Source organism: Cydia strobilella, chromosome 25 (genome assembly GCF_947568885.1).
Source record: "Cydia strobilella chromosome 25, ilCydStro3.1, whole genome shotgun sequence".
Lineage (NCBI taxonomy): Eukaryota > Metazoa > Arthropoda > Insecta > Lepidoptera > Tortricidae > Cydia > Cydia strobilella.
This window is the reverse complement of record NC_086065.1, coordinates 8,651,802-8,673,845: the sequence shown is the minus strand read 5'-3', so window position 1 is coordinate 8,673,845 and position 22,044 is coordinate 8,651,802. Positions and strand designations below refer to the sequence as shown.

General features: G+C 39.6%; 3 protein-coding genes across 5 annotated transcripts in view; 1 reads left to right on the top strand and 2 right to left on the bottom strand.

Annotated features, from left to right (window-relative positions):
* Positions 1–125: 125 nt before the first annotated feature.
* On the bottom strand, positions 126–7,232 carry LOC134752564 (uncharacterized). The gene is made up of 6 exons (XM_063688233.1): positions 6,889–7,232; positions 5,788–5,905; positions 4,386–4,523; positions 1,965–2,891; positions 1,384–1,529; positions 126–558 (listed from the first exon to the last, which is right to left on the bottom strand). Exons 1-6 carry the CDS (start codon positions 7,028–7,030, stop codon positions 521–523), a joined length of 1,509 nt encoding a protein of 502 aa, XP_063544303.1. The 5' UTR covers positions 7,031–7,232; the 3' UTR covers positions 126–520.
* A 567-nt stretch (positions 7,233–7,799) lies between these two features.
* Positions 7,800–9,429, bottom strand: LOC134752659 (uncharacterized). 3 transcript variants are annotated; one of them, XM_063688333.1, is made up of 6 exons: positions 9,283–9,429; positions 9,082–9,208; positions 8,887–8,954; positions 8,663–8,762; positions 8,340–8,473; positions 7,800–8,127 (listed from the first exon to the last, which is right to left on the bottom strand). In XM_063688333.1, exons 1-6 carry the CDS (start codon positions 9,350–9,352, stop codon positions 7,883–7,885), a joined length of 744 nt encoding a protein of 247 aa, XP_063544403.1. In that variant the 5' UTR covers positions 9,353–9,429; the 3' UTR covers positions 7,800–7,882. The 3 variants fall into 3 exon arrangements, with proteins under 3 accessions (XP_063544403.1, XP_063544405.1, XP_063544404.1); XM_063688335.1 differs by having other exon boundaries at positions 8,352–8,473; XM_063688334.1 differs by having other exon boundaries at positions 7,801–8,127; positions 8,346–8,473; positions 9,283–9,428.
* A 1,684-nt stretch (positions 9,430–11,113) lies between these two features.
* The window catches only part of LOC134752815 (protein prune homolog 2), a 37,649-nt gene continuing 26,718 nt past the window's right edge, over positions 11,114–22,044 (top strand). Inside the window, exons 1-3 of the mRNA XM_063688564.1 lie at positions 11,114–11,250; positions 15,266–15,947; positions 16,330–16,419. Coding sequence (XP_063544634.1) covers positions 11,246–11,250; positions 15,266–15,947; positions 16,330–16,419 — 777 coding nt within the window. The 5' untranslated portion in view covers positions 11,114–11,245. The remainder of the gene's footprint in view (positions 11,251–15,265; positions 15,948–16,329; positions 16,420–22,044) is intronic.

Genomic DNA, 22,044 nt, shown 5'->3' with positions numbered 1-22,044 from the left:
TACTAAGACTCCGCTGTCCGTCTGTCTATCTGTCTGTCACCAGGCTGTATCTCATGAACCGTGATAGCTAGACAGTTGAAATTTTCACAGATGATGTATTTCTGTTGCCGCTATAACAACAAATAGTACAAATACTAAAAACAGAATAATATAAATATTTAAATGAGGCTCCCATACAACAATCGTGATTTTTTTGCTGTTTTTTTCCGTAATGGTATGGACCCCTTCGTGCGCGAGTCCGACTCGCACTTGGCCGGTTTTTTATTATGAAATAATTAACAATGTATTTTGGAATGTATGAAATGAGAATTATTTTAAAAACTCACTGTTGAGTATTTCTGAATAAATAAATTAAGCTTAATGTCTCAACATGAGTTTATACAAAACAATCCTTATAATTATGAACCTTATTCTCTATACAACAAGGTTTACATTGTAATGACAGTACATGTACAAAAAGTCCTTAAATTTGCCATAACAGTCAAAATGTAATGATTAAATTAATGATTTCCTGCTGATTTTATAATCTATTCGTGTGATGCTCTGCTTGTGATAATTCTGAAACAAAAAAGTCCCTGTTAATGGGGTTGGCAACTGTCAAAGGTTTGCAGAGATGGCGCTATCATAGCTTGCCCCCTTTTCTATGAAATTTGGCTTAAAGGGCTGGCATCCAGGGTATTAAAAAAAAATTGACACAATTCTAGGGATTGACAGGGCAAGCTATGCTGGCGCCATCTGCTAAACACTTCGACCGGCCAACCCCATTAGTTCGCGAAGTTTACCAACAAGATCGTCAAATATCAGCCACTTGCGAGCACACCAGCGACAGCAAAGCAGTTCACAGCAGTCGCTGTGGCCGAAGTCGGCCGTGGAATTGTTTTTTTTTTATTTTTATTTTATTGCATTGTTATGTAGTTATTCTCTTTTTTTTAAGGGGCTTTCAATGAGCTATCCCGTACGAACGTATTTCATTTCGTATATCACAAAAATTTGTAAGTCGATGATTATTGAGCATTTTTCACATCCATGATCCCATGTGACAGAAAAAATCCCATATCTGCAAATCTTTAGAAATTTAGTGTTTGTACGGGACAACGGTTGACAATTTGGTGGAATGCTTGGTGATGAACAGTTTGATAGCGTACTCAACCAGCTGGTGGGCATATTTCAGAAGGTTCACTTACTCAGGTCTTCGGGTTAGAGCACTTCTTCAGATGCTCGGTGTTCAGCAGTTTGAGTTGTTCTCAACCAGCTGGTGGGCATATTTCAGAAGGTTCACTTACTCAGGTCTTCGGGTTAGAGCACTTCTTCAGATGCTCGGTGTTCAGCAGTTTTGAGTTGTTCTCAACCAGCTGGTGGGTATATTTTAGAAGGTTCACTTACTCAGGTCTTCGGGATTAGAGCACTTCTTCAGATGCTCGGTGATGAGCAGTTTGAGTGCAGCATTCTCGGCAATCAGCTTGTGGTTTGTTTCTTTCAGAAGGCGGTTCTCTTCTGCCTGCCAGTTCATTAACACTTTCTGTTTTTCTCTGGAACATTTTTTTAACAAAAAAATATCAATTATTTAGCGAAATACGAGTAGTCTAACGTGCGATATTTTCAACAAAAAGGTCATTGTCAAACACACAAGGTTGATTTCAAATTGAAGCTATATGGAAATAGCGCCTTATTGAATCAACAATAAGTACCCTTTTGGGTGAAAATGGCACATTTTATGATTTTTATCAGCAGTTCCACTTCACCAAATGGTGATTTCAGACTTTTCCGAGAGCAAATACATGAGACGGACTATGTGCATCGAAAATTTGAAAGTGTGAAACCTTTCATAGGCCAGGTGGTCCTAAATCGTAGGTTCAAACCTCGTTTGTGCATAGAGCAGAAGAAATCTTTATACAAATGCAAAAATATTAGTAAAAATTCGATCAGCATCCTTAACATACACAGACAAGGGTAATTTACTTTACCTGTATCTTCTAGACGCAGCTGTCCTAGGCTCCAGCATCTTCTTCTTCTCCGCTTCCTCTTTCCCATCTACCACCGCACAATCCTTCTCCACTTTAATATTCCTTCTCTTCACCGTCTTCTTAAAATTACCACTAACTTTATTCACATTCAAAGGTACTATTGGTATCTTTTGTAAACTATTTGTTATTAGTATAGTATTAGGATTTACTATTGTAACTGGCACTAAAGTCCCAGGTAGTGTAGATATTGGAAGTATATTTTGCACTACTGGTGTATCTTTTTTGGTTTCACTAGATTTCTTCTCTGCTTTATGAGATAAAACTCTTTTTAGTCTCTCCTTAGTTTCATTTTGTATTTTACTCTTATCATCTTCAACTGCTTTCATTCTTATTTGCCTACCATCAGGCTTTTTAATTATAATTTCAAAATCATCTAAGTCCATGTTATCTTTATTATTTAAAGCGTTTTGATAATTTCTTTTAAGCATTTTGATAATTTGTCTGTCTTCTTTATCGTTATGTTCTTCTAAACTGTCAACTACAAAATCTAGCGACTTTTGACTCATTATAGGCGGAACTTTTTCAGGTTTATCTGTTAACAAAACATCTTTAGTGACATGTGCATCTTTTATAACTGAATCGGTGTATATTAAAGTTCTTGGTATATTTTTGGATTCAATGATGCCATCTTTTCTTATTTCGACATTGCTATGTATCTTGATAACATTGTTAGTGTATGAGACTGTTTCATTGATTTCTTTATGAGCATCTTCGTGTCTGACTATAGCCACGTCGTCTGTAGTAGTAACCTTATCGACGATATCCTGCTTTCCGACTATCCTACTGATTGTGGTCACCTCATTGGTCAGTTTAGAAATTGTGGTTGTTTCGTATTCTTTAACGGCGCCTGATTCGTCACTGGATGATCTGTGAACGACAAGATTTTGTTAAAGTTTTGATCCAGTATTGATACAAGTTTTTATCGCGAATAGGAAAAGTGGGGCCCAATCGTAATAGACTGGTATCCAATCCAAGGGGCTGCAAAATGCGCCAGAAAAGATCTCTATCAAGATGGGAGGAAGAACTAATGGAGGAGACTGGCCCATGACAGACAACAGTGGTTACAGTGGAAAGAGCTAGTGGACGCATTGCCAAGCGGCACACCGAGTTTAAGAGATAAACTCTAGTCTCTTACTCAGGATAAATAGCCTTATAGATAGACAGCTAGATTCTATTGCTAACTGTACCTTTCGTAATCATTTCCTAATTATCAAGCCGATTGTAAAGAGCCCTAACTCAACGAGATTGGCATGTTTTTTAACAACACTTCCATGAAATAAAACTATCCACTACCATATCCATGACCATAACATTTGATTGTGGCCGAAATTACGCAAGTAACACATTTGATTTTGAACCATAAACCAAGAACTGGTTTAATTCTTGTTCCTTCCCACGGAGCGGCAGCTGACGTTCACAAGGTTTCTTTTATGACTTAGTCTGACTAACCAGTCATACGTCTCCATAATCATAAATAAATCGGTGCGTTCACATGTTTCTCAATTTCTCCAAAACGGCTGGACCAATTTGTTTTTTTTTTGGTTGAAAGTGGTTCAATTGACATCATGTCAGGATCCGATGATTGGATCCTGGGAAAATCTAGGGAGTGTAATGGATATGGATGTATGTTCGAAAGTGCTGGCCTACCGTATAGTCAGGTTACATTTGTCCTGGAGAGTAACTATAACCATTTGAGGATTAATTTGTTGCTGTTTTTATTTATTCACTGAAATACTGGCATACTGTAATTTTTAGGGTTCCGTACCCAAAGGGTAAAAACGGGACCCTATTACTAAGACTCCGCTGTTCGTCTGTCCGTCCGTCTGTCTGTGTCTGTCACCAGGCTGTATCTCATGAACCGTGATAGCTAGACAGTTGAAATTTTCACAGATGATGTATTTCTGTTGCCGCTATAACAAAAAAAACTAAAACCAGAATAATTAACTGTTAAAAAACTGTTTTTTTTCCGTAATGGTACGGAACCCTTCGTGCGCGAGTCCGACTCGCACTTGGCCGGTTTTTTTTGTATTATAATATCTCTCCATCAGTGGTTGTATTATAATAGCTATCGATCCCTTTTTTTTTTTGTATTTGACTCTTCTATATGTGGTTTTAAAGTTACCCTTTGTTGGGTAAAAATAATCAAAATCCAAGGCTCGGAACATCAAGACAATCTAATAAATACGAAGTTGTTACCTAAATACATGATTCAGTCCTACGTAAAGAGCATAAAATAATTAAAAATATTGGGCTATTTCGAGTTTTACAAAAAAACCGGTTCCGAGCCTTATTTATTTAATCGTATGGCATATATACATTAAGGGCAATCAGAGCCTTGATTGTATCTTATGGGACAAATACCTGCTTATAGTGATATTCCTCTGGTTATTGGTGGTGTAAAGAGCGTCTCCGTCCAGGGGAAACATCTGGGGGGTATGCAGGGTGTGCGGGGTGTGGAGGGCATCCACCTCTGAGCCTTCCAGGGATAACCTGCCAGCTCTGGAAACATGTTTTTATTACAACATTGATATAATCAGATCAGACAACATACATGATCATAGTACCTTATAAATGTGTATAGTAAAAAATATTTGAACTGAGCTTGTTCACTTACCTCAAAGATAGATATAACTCCGTAATAGATGGATACAGTCTAAGGAAAAAACGTGCCTCGAAAATCAAGAAAATTTGATTCTCGTTCAGAGGGCGCTACTAGCTTTGGCCTACTGTCGTATAGATGGCGTTGACGGTTTCGTTTGTTATTTAACAATTTTAACGCATATCAGTGAAAGAACATGGGTCAAAATCATAAAAATAATTAATGCAAATAAAAAAAATCATTTATCCATATTTAAATACATTTTATCGTATTTTTATAAATCTTAATTTTTAGTTTTAAAGTGTGTCGACAGATGGCAGTGAATTTACTGGGGTTACAAAATTTACTATGACACTACCACTCTAGTATAAGTTACTCTATGCTTACCTGTACTACGAGTAAGAATGGCATTGTATTACAATCCTATTGCTTTTGTTCTCGTAGCCGCCAACCAGTTACTTACAAAAATAAACCAGTTACTTAGAAGTACATTGCATGTGTATTGAATTTCTAACTTTATTCCTTGTTGAATGGTTAAAATGGTCTAAAAAGTTAATATCATATTCAATTTTTTGTGAAGTCGTATCCACCTTAGCCACGACAGGGACGTATTCTGGTACAAAATCCAAACGAAAGCAGGGAATATCCGGTAAAACTTTGCCAAGCTGAGTAAAAGATCAGCAGGAATTGAAAAGAACAGTTATAATCTGTTTTTACTACGAGGTAGCTATCCTAATTTGTAGTTTACCACTCAATGGTATTGTATTCTTGAGAGTTGAGACTCTTTGAGTAAACTAGCTCAGTTCAAAAGATTTACACTATACCCTAAGGGCATCCGCTAGCTGGCGCGGTTGCACGGAGCGGGTGAGCGGATTAACGAAAAATAGTACCCAAGTTATGAGGGTTCAAAAAAACGACGAAGCGTTTCGAGAAAAGGTAGGTAGTGCACTTGCGCTTCGCTCGGCTTGGCGGGGGCACTACCGTGCCCACAGATGAGCAACGCTATCTAACTGGCGCGGACGCGTGAGACGGATTTTACCTTCAAAGGCACCCGCATGGGTGCGCTGCGCCAACTCCGTGCACCCGCGCCAGCTAGCGTACGCCCTAAATTCGCAAAAGTAGTGGAGTCAATAAATTATGGTAAATCCTAAAGTTTTTACTTACTTAGTCTCCATGGCTTGCTTAAATCCTTCATCAAACGGGTTGACATTCTGCAAGTCCTGGAACAGCCCCACCTCCTCGCAGTTGCGGATGAAGCGGGTTGGTGTGGGTGTCTGGTCCGCTGCAAGAAGTTGTAAGCTCGGTTTTAAAATTAAAATCCTGGTGAGGATTGCCTCACGGCGCCCCTCTGTTCCATTAATAATTAATAATCCAATTTTGTATGAAACTGACAGATCAGGTGGACAAATTATGGTTGCAGTGTATTGGCGTCTTCGATGACAGACCGCCGAGCAGAGGAGTTGTGTCATGTGATGTACAGGTTGGCGAGCCGTTGGAAATACATTACATCGCATGATTTACTGTGGCAAATACATAACATTACCATGGTGATAGTAATGTTTTTTTTTTAGCACATAAATATTATAGCACATTCTTACACAGATTGACTAAGTCCCACGGTAAGCCTAAGGAGGCTTGTGTTATGCATACTCATGCAACGATATATATAATATATAAATACTTAAATACATAGAAAACACCCATGAATCATGAATGAATCATCCCATGAACCATGGGATTCGAACCCAGGACCAACGGCTTCACAGGCAGGGTCACTACCCACTAGGCCAAACCGGTCGTCAAAATGTGGGGTATGTAATTGAAAGTATGTTATGTTTGGTGTAATTTCTATAGTGTATTTCCATAAATTTGAATAAGGTAAATATGGGTAATTGTAGCTAGTGTTTATTGCGAGTTAATACACTTGATACTTGCATTTAGTGGCATTTTCTAAAATCATTCTTGTGATTTCTAAAAACAAAATGTATTTCTTGATATTCCCTTACTGCCCCATTTGGATCTACCCTGTATACATATGTTATACTAATTACTGTACAGGTTATGATCAGCTAGTCTGATTAAACCACTTTTAATAGTTTTTATAACTTATCCAACAAGTAATTCTTCTGTTGCTGTTTCACTACTTTCACTGCAGTATAACTTAAAAAAAATCCTAACTACCATTTTTTTATAATAATTTTAAAGGCAGTATGTTTAAAGTTGTAAGCCATAATTTGCCAATCAAATAAAAATAAAAAAACATACCTACGAACGCTGCTTTCTGCTCCATACCCAACTGAAGAACCATGTCGTGTTTTTTCGTGTGCACATGCAGATGATCCTCGTTCGTAAACGTCATACCGCAGCCCTGCATCACGCAAGCGAACGGCTTCTCGGGTTCCACCATTGTTTGGACCGCACAATTAAAAAAAACAATACCAGGAAATCTGTTTCCGTTGCTCAGTTAGCGCTATTTTGAATTCATATTGTAAACATAAGGATGGCATTCGGGGTTTTTATGTGACTAATCATTGTAACTATTGTTTAATACATGATTTGATAAGGGAATAAATATTTTTTGCGATTAGAATTTCATTAAATTTAAGAAACTACGATATAAACCCCCAGTGTCTCGAGTGGTTTTGTTTGACGTTTTGATTTGTTTGACAGTTGACATTTGTCAAGTTTGTTCGAGATCTTGTTAAAAACATTGGAATGAGTTTGACCCGTAATAAATGGTAAAGAAATATGAAGGGTTCCGTAAAATAAATTATTTTATTAAATTGAATACATCTATTTATAATGAAAATTACAGTTTGTTTTATAATATAACAAGGATATCAGTCATAGTAAAAAAAACTTTACAAACTTTAAATATTATTGTGCTCTTATATTTTAAGTGCTAAACCATCTATTCCTTTACCGTTTCAAACATAAAAGCCCTTTGGTATTTTGAATAATACAAAATATTTTAATTTCCAGAAAAATACGAAAACTATATCAGTTTACTTTTTAACTCTATTACATTATTCAACAAGGGACACCGGACTAGGAAACATTATTCTAATTGCATTATTTTTTCAAAAACCCTATAGTCTATTGAATCAAGTTCAAAAAACACGAGTATGAGAACATCACTCAAGATCAAGCAAAACAAATAAAAGTATTTTAACTTATTGCTAATACCTAAAGCTGATTTTTCAACATAAAGTGTGAGGAATTTAATAAGATAAAATTGGTGATATGATTATTTTTTAAACTAAGAATAATTAAAAAGTAATTTGGGGTGGCTTTTGGTGCCAGTGGTGAAGTAGGACGTGTATTTTTCCGGGACGTAGCCATGAACTTTAGCTCGATGAACGGAATGGTTAGGATATACATCAGCTTCCTGGTTTCTCTTAGAGATCATATGAGCCGGAGATCTCTTTTTACGAGGTGATTCTTGCATTTGCTGAGTCGGGAATGGGTCTACATAGCGCCTTCCATTAATATCAGCTCCCTCCGCTGTTGGCAATAGCTCCTATTAATGAACTGTACAGTAAATTGGTCAAAATGCACAAAAGATTATTTCAATAATAATTAATTTTATTGATGTTCGATTAATATAATGTTAAATATTTGCTACAATTGAAAATATAACAATACAAATCAATTTTTATATTGGATAAAATATGTTTAAGGGAATTTTGAATTTCCAAGGACTATCGATGATTTACCCTTACCCGCACCTCTGCTGTTGAACATTCCAGGAGACGCTTGACCTTGCTGGTCGGTGGCGACGTTGGGCTGCGGGATTCCTCCCATGCCGACCACGGCGGGGTTTGGCTCATTCTGCTGACCCTTCCAAGGCCTGCGGTAAATAACGAATGAGTTTAACAGCTTATACGAAACTTTAATAGTCAATAGCAAAAATATCTGGTATCTAACAGCTTCAATAGGAGCATTGTTACGTGTAACCTTGGGTCAAATTATTTTAATTTTTAACGCCAGTCAGTCAGCCAGCCACAATTACTGCATAAAAAAACAAATGCATTCTTACTTATCAGGGAACAGCTCTCCAGGCTGTCCTCTAGTTTGGACGATTCTATCCCCGTTTACTTCGACGACGCATCTCAGACGAGCGCAACAGGTTGGGAATTCTGCAAAACAGTTCGCACTTAAAAAAGGGTCCATTGAAGAGAAGTGACTAAATCCAAGAACTTTTTTCCTTTGGTTTAAAAGAACTTAAATGAATCAAAGTTTTATATCATACAGCTCACTCACCCACGTTCTCATCTTCAATATATTCGTGGCATTCCAGAGCATTTTCAGGGATTTTCGGTTTTCGACACCTAAAAATATAATGATGCCAATTACACGTTAATATGAGTAAACTACTTAGTTATTGTATTATTTCCAAACAATAAACATAATCCCGTGTAGTATATTATATACAATTATATTGTTGACTTGTCTTACCCAACCGCAGCTATGAAGTATTTTCCGTCTCTGATTTCACATCTATACCGGTGGCAAGTGTAATGATCCGACCACTCCTGCCAAGGTTGATATCCTTTTCTTGAGTACTTATCTACACAAGCTTGATCTAAAATATGAATAAAAAGTTAAATTAGAACCTTTTATCCAGGGAAGGCAATATTTTAAAAATCATAAACTTACAACTGACATCCTCCGCAAAAACGGAAGGTAAAAGCATGTATGCCATCATTAACAGACCGCTAAAATGCATTTTGGCTGCTATAACAAAATGAGGCAGTTAAAATGTAAAAATAAACACTTTTTTGCAGTTATCGGTGAATGCACCAACTGTTTCTGATCTCATTTCATTTTTCGCAGAGTATTAATACTCTTTCCTCGAATCAATATTTATAAAACAAACGGAAATCCCACGCTCGTTACTTGGCTGAAAGAATTTGTTTGTTGTTATCAGAAGAATGGATAATTTCCGCGAAAAAAATCCACAAACTCTTGCTCATCGTGCATTCACATCAAAAATCCTTAAGACATCAGTCCTTCGTTATTTTTGCCAAATCATGCTCCTAAATATGTAGGGATTTGAGATTGTTAGTCGATTACTCAAATTTAGTCATGTACTTCAAAGAGTATAAATAACGTACGAGATAACGCGGCATTTTTTTCCAATTGTATTCGCAATCATTGACTTGAAAGGTTGACTTCCCATTGGATACAAAGGAGGGCCAAAAAAGTTAAAGTATACCTGCAGCAAGATGTCTTATAAACTAGGTAAATATATTTATGTCCAAATTTCTTACACGGCATAGACAAAAGAAGCTATTATTAGGTAAGTACCAATCTCTAGAAATTGCTGCCTATTTAAAAGTTATTCTGATTTTAATCTGTAGAACCTAGATGTAAGTTCAGGAACAAATGTGAGGAAATTTGAAAGACCGTTATACAAGTCATTTGCAAGTACTTTGATTTGATACAGGTATCCATTGTTTCAAACATCATTGATCCATTCTAAGAACAGGTTACAATTCATAAATTAATCGAGTCAATGCAGAAGTCAGTGCTCTCATTTGCCAGGCGAATGTACATAGTTAAAGGTGTTACATTCAGTTTCCTAGTGAAAAAAATCCATGGCACTTTATAGAAAAAACCGGCCAAGTGCGAGTCAAGACTCGCGCACGAAGGGTTCCGTACCATTACGGAAAAAAACAGCAAAAAATCACATTTGTTGTATGGGAGCCCCATTTAAATATTTATATTATTCTGTTTTTAGTATTTGTTTTTATAGCGCCACGGTTCATGAGATACAGCCTGGTGACAGACATACAGACAGACGGACAGCGGAGTCTTAGTAATAGGGTCCCGTTTTTACCCTTTGGGTACGAAACCCTAAAAACCGTAATTATTATCATTTAGCAATTACTTATATATTTATTAACATATACATAACATAACACTACACAACATGACATTTATGCATGCTTAATAAATCCAATTACATCTTTTACAAGATACCCTAATTTATAATGTTTTTATTTTATTTTTTGAAGTTTCCTTGCGTATAACAGTATTAACAGTATTCTAACGATTTCTTCTCCTTCTTTTAAAATTATGGCTTCAGCCCAGTGGGCTATTTCGCCAGTATCAAGGTATTAAGAGGTTTAAAAACGACAAAAATTGTACGGTTGTACAAGACAGTGTACGGTGATTTGTTAGCTCTTGTAAATCGATAGCTAGACTTTACAAGAAGCACGTGGACTACCGGCCGTTGACTCCAAGATGGTGGTTAAACGCGCTTCAAAATTAATTCTCCATTCACTGCACACTACCACATTAGTTTACTATATAATAAGCTATCGATATTACACTTTAAACAATATTAATGAGCAAAAAACAAAGTAATTAATCACGATGTTAACTATCAAGATGGCGCTCGAACCGGAAGTCTCTTCTAACGATTTTAGTTATACCTCAAACAGCACTCAGTTGTATCTATATGTTTCATTATCTATGTTGCATTCCAAACGTCAAGTCAAGTCCAATACTGAATCAATTCAATTTGATATCGGAGAATTGTTTTATTTATTCTTATTTCTTTGTCCGTGTAAATAATATATTGTGTTAAGTGGTTCGGTTAAATCTCATAACGCAGATGAGGTAAGCATTTATCAATATATTACTTGTATTTCAGTGTTAAAGAACGATTTGCAATGTTAGGGACTAGGGTGTATTAAAATCTGATTGATTTCGTTAATTTCCTGTGTCGATATTGATATTGTGCTCTTGAAATAATCTTACTGATACGATATACATGAAATTAAGACGTTTTATTGAAATTGTTTAATATGTACCACCTTTTATATGTTTCTTAGTGTACCCTCAACTTTAAAATACAACCAGTAAAAAAATTCAGTATTACATTTTGTTGTCCACGTTGCTTCTGCAGTTCAGTTATATAAACTCCTCTTCGTATTCTTTAGAATAATTAGATGTAGATGTTTATACAAAAATAACTAAATCAAAAAATATTTTTCAAGTCTGACACTATCTCCAGATTGTATATGTATACTTACCCACAGATCATACTTACCCATGTCCTACTGCTTTAGATCCAATAAAATTAAACAAAATAACTAGTTTCTAAGGGCTAGTTAGGGGGGGTTAGTTTCTGGTGCATTTAGAAAGGTTAAGTATTTATCTAGTATATTGTTCAGTGCCGATTAAGCCAGCGGGGATCAACCGGAACCAACAGGGATTGTAGCAAATTCTATCATGGGGCCCATGGATTGTTTTACTTTTGTCGGACGAAGTGAAACTTAGGTTTTTATCGTCACAATGTGTAGGTGCACGGGACCCCAAACGCGTGGAGCCCTTGGCATTTGCTACTTTTGCCACGTGTTTAGTACTGAACAATATCAGTACTAAACACGTGGTCTAGTACCCGCAACACAAAAGATTAAATTATTATTTTTTTTATTTGTCTCACAAACAGACAATTGCAGAAATTAATACAGTATTAGCATACAGTTCAGATCTAGACTATAACTCTAAACATGTGTGCACAGAAGGACAAGAAGATTTAGTTACAATTTATTGCTAGGGAGGTGAGATACCATTTCTATCCCATTATATTAATTCATGATGTAAATTTATGTGTTAATTGATTTCTAGATAAGTATTGCTTTATCCCATAGAGTAACTTATACTAGAGCGGTACTGTCATAGTAAATTTTGTAACCCCAGTAAATTCACTGCCATTCGTCGACACACTTTAAAACTAAAAATGAAGATTTATAAAAATACGATAAAATGTATTTAAATATGGATAAATGATTTTTTTTATTTCCATTAATTATTTTTATGATTTTGACCCATGTTCTTTCACTGATATGCGTTAAAATTGTTAAATAACAAACGAAACCGTCAACGCCATCTATACAACAGTCGGCCAAAGCTAGTAGCGCCCTCTGTACGAGAATCAAATTTTCTTGATTTTCGAGGGACGTTTTTTCCTTAGACTGTATCCATCTATTACGGAGTTATATCTATCTTTGCTTTATCCCTATATATCATTTTGCTTAATTTATATAAAAAAATGTAATATAATCTAGACCCACATTAATTTTTACTAAATGACCCAAAATCTAACTAAACATAGTTGGATTCATTTCCAAACTTTTAACATGAGCTAAAATGATGCATACATATTTATATTATTTATAACTAGCTTTTGCCCGCGACTTCGTCTGGAATCAGTAACAGCAGCTAGAGTAAGTTTAGTGCCAGGAGAGAGTGTAATAGCAATAATTCAATTTAGGCATAAGATTAATTGCTTGACATCAATTAGGCTACGGAGACTGCTTAACATCAGGCGGGCCGTATGCTTGTTTGCCACCGACGTAGTATAAAAAAAAAATATTATCAGGCAATTCATTAAATCTCTCATGTTCACCCCCCTTATCACTCTTTTATTAGGGATGATTTCCGACACAACAACTATCCTATGTCCTTCCCCAGGACTCAAACTATCTCTATGCCAAATTTCAACTAAATCGGTTCAGCGGTTTAAGCGTGAAGAGGTAACACACAGACAGACTTTCGCATTTGAAGTGAAGTAATTCCCAGAATAAAAAAAAAAAGCTGTTTACCATGAGCTGTGTAATGGGAATACCATTTTGGAGAACAAGCTTTATCAAGGGGTGTTGGAATCTGGTACAGAACAATTCAAGATAGACCCTTGTGGGTACCCTGGTTTGATTCTGCCAACCTCTCTAGAAAAGTGTTAGTCTCAGCTTTCCGAGTCCGGTCCGGACACATCCCTACAAACAAATTTCTGTGCATGATGGGTGTTAAATCGTCACCACTGTGTGCAAACTGTCAGAAGACTGATGACTTGTCTCACGTGTTGTTGGAATGCGTCCGGAATTCGGACTTGAGAAAAAGAATTTTTGGTAGTCTGGGCTCCATGCACAATGGACAGATCAATTGTTGGTTGGCAGAGCCTATATCGGACAAAGCAATCAGTGTTTACCACTTTATTGACCTCTCCCTTGAGTAGGGAACTATGATAGCACCCATGAGGCTGACATGTTCACCTAGTGTCCAAAGCCTCCATAAAAACCAGATAAAAAAAAAAACTCGCATTTATAATATTAGTATGGATTGTCTATTTAATAGTTTCGTGAACGTAACACAATGGTTACACTTTCCCCTTTCCTTATTTTGTGTCTCATTTGAATGTGTACGAACATGGGCACTGATTGCTAACAATTAGTTGACATTGCGTGTGAAATATGGACAATAGAACCATTTCACTTTTAAAACAAGATAGCACAATCGGATTAAGTGTCACCTCGAAATCCTTCCAAAGATATGAAATTTGGTATGTATGTTAATTAAAGGTCTCTTTTTCATGTCCACACTATTTGACATTTGGGGACCTCGATGAATCGCAGCCATCTTGGAAAATGTGTACCATCCTGAAGAAATTTGCGTTTTACTCTAAATATACGTTCTCTATGAAAATATGGTGTAAGGCAACATTAAAGCTTATTAAATATACTGTTATACTGTTACTTCAAATTTTTATCTTATTTTATTTATTTTCGCCCTCTTTTATAAATTTATTGACTTTCCTCTAGTCTATTGTACGCAGTGCTATATTTGTCTACCGTTCTTCATCAATTCTCATCTACTCAAAGGTTAACTGGAAGAAATCCCTTAAAGGGATAAGTTCGCCTTCGAGTCTACCGATATGATATGTCATTTAAAAAAATCCGTCCAGTATCCTGAGCTACAGGGTGTACTGATTTTCAGTATTTAAACCCATAACCCTACTTTCTGTTTAAGTCGCAGTCGAGTAAAATGTTGATATTGGAGTAGAACGTGTACAAATGTATAGACAAAAGTGGAATTCATATTCCTCCAAGTTTCATATTAAGAGAATATCCCCTGAAAGGGTATAAGCGCTAAATCTGGATTCAGCTATTATTTTCGATAACAAGATGTATTTTTTCCGCAAAGTTATCTAGGACTTTTTTGTGTAGAATTTAATAAGCTTTAACACCATATTTTCATAGAGAACGTATATTTAGAGAAAGACGCAAATTTCTCCAGGATGGTACACATTTTCCAAGATGGCTGCGATTCCTCGAGGTCCCCAAATGTCAAATAGTGTGGACATGAAAAAGAGACCTTTAATTCACATACACGAGGTGACACTTAATCCGATTGTGCTAAGATACTTTGTGACTGATTTTTAAAACTAGGTTAGTAACATGACTTTTTGTCACTGGACTTATATTGACCCGGATATAGACCGTGATTACCTTTTGTATTATGAGCTCCCGATATTTCGACGCAGTTACATGCATCTTGTTCACGGGTGACAGAAGATAGCGGGTGGGTGGTGTCAAAGTTGTGTAGACCGCGCTCGGTCTACCCTCATTCGTGCGCGTCGGATGCGTTCGCTTTCAACGTTACCACCGGTCGCATTCACACATGTTGGTCTGCTCAAAAACAATACAAAAGGTAATCACGGTCTATATCCCGGTCAAAATAAGTCTAGTGAAACTAACCGTGAATCATTCAAAACTGTTATGACTTTTTGTGTTTAAATTTAGAGTAACTCTCGTCATAGACACAATACTAAACATAATCATGTTTGTTGTAGCACCAGCACTCATCTGCATGAAGACTCCCAATCTTCAGACGAGAAGATGGACACCGGCTCCGAGTCTCAGCACACACCCAGCTCCCTCTCCGACTACGAAGACCCGGAGACCACAGACCCCGTCCTCCGCCTCCAAAACCCAGTCAACGAGAATGATAATAAAAGCTTAAATGATATTGATAATTTAATTAATAGTGTGAATAATTTAAAGATCTCAATAGAAAACTCAAATAGACCGAATAATTTAAGTCTAAGTCCAAAATTTAGCTTGACACTTACATCTACAGTGGATCATCCGCTCATGGGCTTAGCTAGTCCCGATGAAAACTATCCGGACTTAATACCAAAGAGGACAGATGAAAAGGATTTAAGCTTATCAAGTGTAGAAGATGAAAAGAACGAAACTAACGGTTTTTACAGTCCCGAGAGAAATACAAGTAAAAACAATTTATATTTTAATGATAATTTTACAACTGCAGAAAGTCATATTTTAAGTAACGCTTTAGATGTAACTAGTCCCCCTGATGTAGCGAAGATTGAGAAGTTTCAGAGGAATGTGGGCCGTATGGGGGTTGAGAATAAGGAGGAGAGTGTGAACAGGTTGGAGGTGTTGAGGGTGACTGGGCAGAGTACGCCAAAGAGGAATGAGGAGATTCAGGAGGTTGAAGAGTTTCATTCAGGGGTGAGTGGAATTTGTGTTTAACCGACTATAAACAGAGTTTCTCGAGTTGTTGACATCTTTAATTGATTTATTTAGCCTTTTTACCCAAAGGGTAAAAACGGGACCCTATTACTAAGACTCCACTGTCTGTCTGTATGTCTGTCACCAGGCTGTATCTCTTGAACCGTGATAGCTAGACTGTTGAAATTTTTACAGATAATGTATTTCTGTTGCCGCTGTAACAACAAATACTAAAAACAGATTTAAATAAATATTTAAATTCAAAAAATGGAAGGGGCTCCAATACAACAAACGTGATTTTTTGCCGTTTTTTGCATAATGGTACGTAACCCTCAAGTGTAGCCGTTATGAATATAATGATTGTTATATTACCTATTACCAGGTGGCTGAATGGTGCGAGTCGCCCGCACACATACCGAGGCCCAATTTCGACCTGCCCATCGAGTTAAAGACCACCATTAAACCACCAAATGTAAGTTCAAAAAAAAAAAAAAAAACAAAAATGTTTATTTTCTTTAACAATCTCATCATCTTAAAAATTAGTGGTTGGAACCTCCTTTTAAGCTTTAAAAGCCTGTGCCAGGAGGTACCGCCCTTCCTTATCTGGAGAATATTAACAATAGTGCGTGCCAGTGTTGGCCGAACGCTAATGCCATTAACCATTAAAAATTAACAATTAAAAAGGTTAATGGCCATTAACCATTAGCCATTTAATTCGGATTAAAGTTAATTCGGATTAAAGTTAATTCGGATTAAATTTTTGAGACGTTAATGGCCATTGAAGTTAATTCGGATTAACTTTAATTCGGATTAACTTCAATGGCCATTAAAGTTTCTAAAAATTTATTAGAATTACTCTCAATTGCATCAACGTCTAATAAAATTACATTCGTGATATTTTAAAATGAGACAGCAAAATGACCCTGACTGAACCCTGGCAGTAGTAGCAGTACCTACCTACTACCTAGTAGAATTCTGGTTTGGTGCAACACAGACATACGCGGTTTTGGTCATTTAAATCGTCTTGATGAGCACTTCGGAGAGCCGTACCCACGATAGAGCTGATGCTGAACCCTGGCAGTACCTAATGGATCTAAGGTTTGGTGCAACATAGGCACACGCTGTTTTAGTCACCCGACTCGTCTTGATGAGCACTTAGGAGAGCAGTACCCATAATGGAGGTGATGCTGAACCCTGGCAGTACCTAGCGGAACTAAGGTTTGGTGCAACATAGGCACACGCTGTTTTAGTCACCCGACTCGTCTTGATGAGCACTTAGGAGAGCAGTACCCATGATAGAGCTGATGCTGAACCCTGGCACTACCTAGTGGATCTAAGGTTTGGTGCAACATAGGCACACGCTGTTTTAGTCACCCGACTCGTCTTGATGAGCACTTAGGAGAGCGGTACCCATGATAGAGCTGATGCTGAACCCTAGCAGTACCTAGTGGATCTAAGGTTTGGTGCAACATAGGCACACGCTGTTTTAGTCACCCGACTCGTCTTGATGAGCACTTAGGAGAGCAGTACCCATAATGGAGCTGATGCTGAACCCTGGCAGTACCTAGTGGATCTAAGGTTTGGTGCAACATAGGCACACGCTGTTTTAGTCACCCGACTCGTCTTGATGAGCACTTAGGAGAGCAGTACCCATGATAGAGCTGATGCTGAACCCTGGCAGTACCTAGTGGATCTAAGGTTTGGTGCAACATAGGCACACGCTGTTTTAGTCACCCGACTCGTCTTGATGAGCACTTAGGAGAGCGGTACCCATGATAGAGCTGATGCTGAACCCTGGCAGTACCTAGTGGATCTAAGGTTTGATGCAACATAGGCACACGCTGTTTTAGTCACCCGACTCGTCATGATGAGCACTTAGGAGAGCAGTACCCATGATAGAGCTGATGCTGAACCCTGGCACTACCTAGTGGATCTAAGGTTTGGTGCAACATAGGCACACGCTGTTTTAGTCATCCGACTCGTCTTGATGAGCACTTAGGAGAGCAGTACCCATGATAGAGCTGATGCTGAACCCTGGCAGTACCTAGTGGATCTAAGGTTTGGTGCAACATAGGCACACGCTGTTTTAGTCACCCGACTCGTCTTGATGAGCACTTAGGAGAGCGGTACCCATGATAGAGCTGATGCTGAACCCTGGCAGTACCTAGTGGATCTAAGGTTTGGTGCAACATAGGCACGCGCTGTTTCCGTCATCTGACTCGTCTTGATGAGCACTTCGGAGAGCCATACCCATGATAGAGCTGATGCTGAACCCTGGCAGTACCTAATGGATCTAAGGTTTGGTGCAACATAGGCACACGCTGTTTTAGTCACCCGACTCGTCTTGATGAGCACTTAGGAGAGCAGTACCCATAATGGAGGTGATGCTGAACCCTGGCAGTACCTAGCGGAACTAAGGTTTGGTGCAACATAGGCACACGCTGTTTTAGTCATCCGACTCGTCTTGATGAGCACTTAGGAGAGCAGTACCCATGATAGAGCTGATGCTGAACCCTGGCACTACCTAGTGGATCTAAGGTTTGGTGCAACATAGGCACACGCTGTTTTAGTCACCCGACTCGTCTTGATGAGCACTTAGGAGAGCGGTACCCATGATAGAGCTGATGCTGAACCCTAGCAGTACCTAGTGGATCTAAGGTTTGGTGCAACATAGGCACACGCTGTTTTAGTCACCCGACTCGTCTTGATGAGCACTTAGGAGAGCAGAACCCATAATGGAGCTGATGCTGAACCCTGGCAGTACCTAGTGGATCTAAGGTTTGGTGCAACATAGGCACACGCTGTTTTAGTCACCCGACTCGTCTTGATGAGCACTTAGGAGAGCAGTACCCATGATAGAGCTGATGCTGAACCCTGGCAGTACCTAGTGGATCTAAGGTTTGGTGCAACATAGGCACACGCTGTTTTAGTCACCCGACTCGTCTTGATGAGCACTTAGGAGAGCGGTACCCATGATAGAGCTGATGCTGAACCCTGGCAGTACCTAGTGGATCTAAGGTTTGGTGCAACATAGGCACACGCTGTTTTAGTCACCCGACTCGTCTTGATGAGCACTTAGGAGAGCGGTACCCATGATAGAGCTGATGCTGAACCCTGGCAGTACCTAGTGGATCTAAGGTTTGGTGCAACATAGGCACGCGCTGTTTCGGTCATCTGACTCGTCTTGATGAGCACTTAGGAGAGCGGTACCCATGATAGAGCTGATGCTGCACCCTGGCAGTACCTAGTGGATCTAAGGTTTGGTGCAACATAGGCACGCGCTGTTTAGGTCATCCGACTCGTCTTGATGAGCACTTAGAAGAGCAGTACCCATGATAGAGCTGATGCTGAACCCTGGCAGTACCTAGTGGGTCTAAGGTTTGGTGCAACATAGGCACACGCTGTTTTAGTCATCCGACTCGTCTTGATGAGCACTTAGGAGAGCAGTACCCATGATAGAGCTGATGCTGAACCCTGGCAGTACCTAGTGGATCTAAGGTTTGGTGCAACATAGGCACACGCTGTTTTAGTCACCCGACTCGTCTTGATGAGCACTTAGTAGAGCGGTACCCATGATAGAGCTGATGCTGAACCCTGGCAGTACCTAGTGGATCTAAGGTTTGGTGCAACATAGGCACGCGCTGTTTAGGTCGTCCGACTCGTCTTGATGAGCACTTAGGAGAGCAGTACCCATGATAGAGCTGATGCTGCACCCTGGCAGTACATAGTGGAAGTAAGGTTTGGTGCAACATAGGCACGCGCTGTTTTGGTCATCCGACTCGTCTTGAGGAGCACTTAGAAGAGCAGTAACCATGATAGAGCTGATGCTGAACCCTGGCAGTACCTAGTGGATCTAGGGTTTGGTGCAACATAGGCACACGCTGTTTTAGTCATCCGACTCGTCTTGATGAGCACTTAGGAGTGCAGTACCCATGATAGAGCTGATGCTGAACCCTGGCAGTACCTAGTGGATCCAGGGTTTGGTGCAACATAGGCACACGCTGTTTTAGTCATCCGACTCGTCTTGATGAGCACTTAGGAGAGCAGTACCCATGATAGAGCTGATGCTGAACCCTGGCAGTACCTAGTGGATCTAAGGTTTGGTACAACATAGGCACACGCTGTTTTAGTCATCCGACTCGTCTTGATGAGCACTTAGGAGTGCAGTACCCATGATAGAGCTGATGCTGAACCCTGGCAGTACCTAGTGGATCTAAGGTTTGGTGCAACATAGGCACGCGCTGTTTTGGTCATCTGACTCGTCTTGATGAGCACTTAGGAGAGCGGTACCCACGATAGAGCTGATGCTGAACCCTGGCAGTACCTAGTGGATCTAAGGTTTGGTGCAACATAGGCACGCGCTGTTTTGGTCATCTGACTCGTCTTGATGAGCACTTAGTAGAGCGGTACCCATGATAGAGCTGATGCTGAACCCTGGCAGTACATAGTGGAAGTAAGGTTTGGTGCAACATAGGCACGCGCTGTTTTGGTCATCCGACTCGTCTTGAGGAGCACTTAGAAGAGCAGTAACCATGATAGAGCTGATGCTGAACCCTGGCAGTACCTAGTGGATCTAGGGTTTGGTGCAACATAGGCACACGCTGTTTTAGTCATCCGACTCGTCTTGATGAGCACTTAGGAGTGCAGTACCCATGATAGAGCTGATGCTGAACCCTGGCAGTACCTAGTGGATCCAGGGTTTGGTGCAACATAGGCACACGCTGTTTTAGTCATCCGACTCGTCTTGATGAGCACTTAGGAGAGCAGTACCCATGATAGAGCTGATGCTGAACCCTGGCAGTACCTAGTGGATCTAAGGTTTGGTACAACATAGGCACACGCTGTTTTAGTCACCCGACTCGTCTTGATGAGCACTTAGGAGAGCAGTACCCATAATGGAGCTGATGCTGAACCCTGGCAGTACATAGTGGAAGTAAGGTTTGGTGCAACATAGGCACGCGCTGTTTTGGTCATCCGACTCGTCTTGAGGAGCACTTAGAAGAGCAGTAACCATGATAGAGCTGATGCTGAACCCTGGCAGTACCTAGTGGATCTAAGGTTTGGTGCAACATAGGCACGCGCTGTTTTGGTCATCTGACTCGTCTTGATGAGCACTTAGTAGAGCGGTACCCATGATAGAGCTGATGCTGAACCCTGGCAGTACATAGTGGAAGTAAGGTTTGGTGCAACATAGGCACGCGCTGTTTTGGTCATCCGACTCGTCTTGAGGAGCACTTAGAAGAGCAGTAACCATGATAGAGCTGATGCTGAACCCTGGCAGTACCTAGTGGATCTAGGGTTTGGTGCAACATAGGCACACGCTGTTTTAGTCATCCGACTCGTCTTGATGAGCACTTAGGAGAGCAGTACCCATGATAGAGCTGATGCTGAACCCTGGCAGTACCTAGTGGATCTAAGGTTTGGTGCAACATAGGCACACGCTGTTTTAGTCACCCGACTCGTCTTGATGAGCACTTAGTAGAGCGGTACCCATGATAGAGCTGATGCTGAACCCTGGCAGTACCTAGTGGATCTAAGGTTTGGTGCAACATAGGCACGCGCTGTTTAGGTCGTCCGACTCGTCTTGATGAGCACTTAGGAGAGCAGTACCCATGATAGAGCTGATGCTGCACCCTGGCAGTACATAGTGGAAGTAAGGTTTGGTGCAACATAGGCACGCGCTGTTTTGGTCATCCGACTCGTCTTGAGGAGCACTTAGAAGAGCAGTAACCATGATAGAGCTGATGCTGAACCCTGGCAGTACCTAGTGGATCTAGGGTTTGGTGCAACATAGGCACACGCTGTTTTAGTCATCCGACTCGTCTTGATGAGCACTTAGGAGTGCAGTACCCATGATAGAGCTGATGCTGAACCCTGGCAGTACCTAGTGGATCCAGGGTTTGGTGCAACATAGGCACACGCTGTTTTAGTCATCCGACTCGTCTTGATGAGCACTTAGGAGAGCAGTACCCATGATAGAGCTGATGCTGAACCCTGGCAGTACCTAGTGGATCTAAGGTTTGGTACAACATAGGCACACGCTGTTTTAGTCATCCGACTCGTCTTGATGAGCACTTAGGAGTGCAGTACCCATGAT

Excerpts from the sequence above, each read along its gene's own strand:
- LOC134752659 (XM_063688333.1), bottom strand. The coding sequence starts at position 9,352 with ATGCATTTTAGCGGTCTGTTAATGATGGCATACATGCTTTTACCTTCC. Across the intron at positions 9,209-9,282 it reads TTTTGCGGAGGATGTCAGTT|ATCAAGCTTGTGTAGATAAG; the intron begins GTAAGTTTATGA and ends TTCATATTTTAG. Across the intron at positions 8,763-8,886 it reads TATTGAAGATGAGAACGTGG|AATTCCCAACCTGTTGCGCT; the intron begins GTGAGTGAGCTG and ends ACTGTTTTGCAG.
- LOC134752564 (XM_063688233.1), bottom strand. The coding sequence starts at position 7,030 with ATGGTGGAACCCGAGAAGCCGTTCGCTTGCGTGATGCAGGGCTGCGGT. Across the intron at positions 5,906-6,888 it reads GCAGAAAGCAGCGTTCGTAG|CGGACCAGACACCCACACCA; the intron begins GTATGTTTTTTT and ends AACTTCTTGCAG. Across the intron at positions 1,530-1,964 it reads GCTGCGTCTAGAAGATACAG|AGAAAAACAGAAAGTGTTAA; the intron begins GTAAAGTAAATT and ends AAAATGTTCCAG.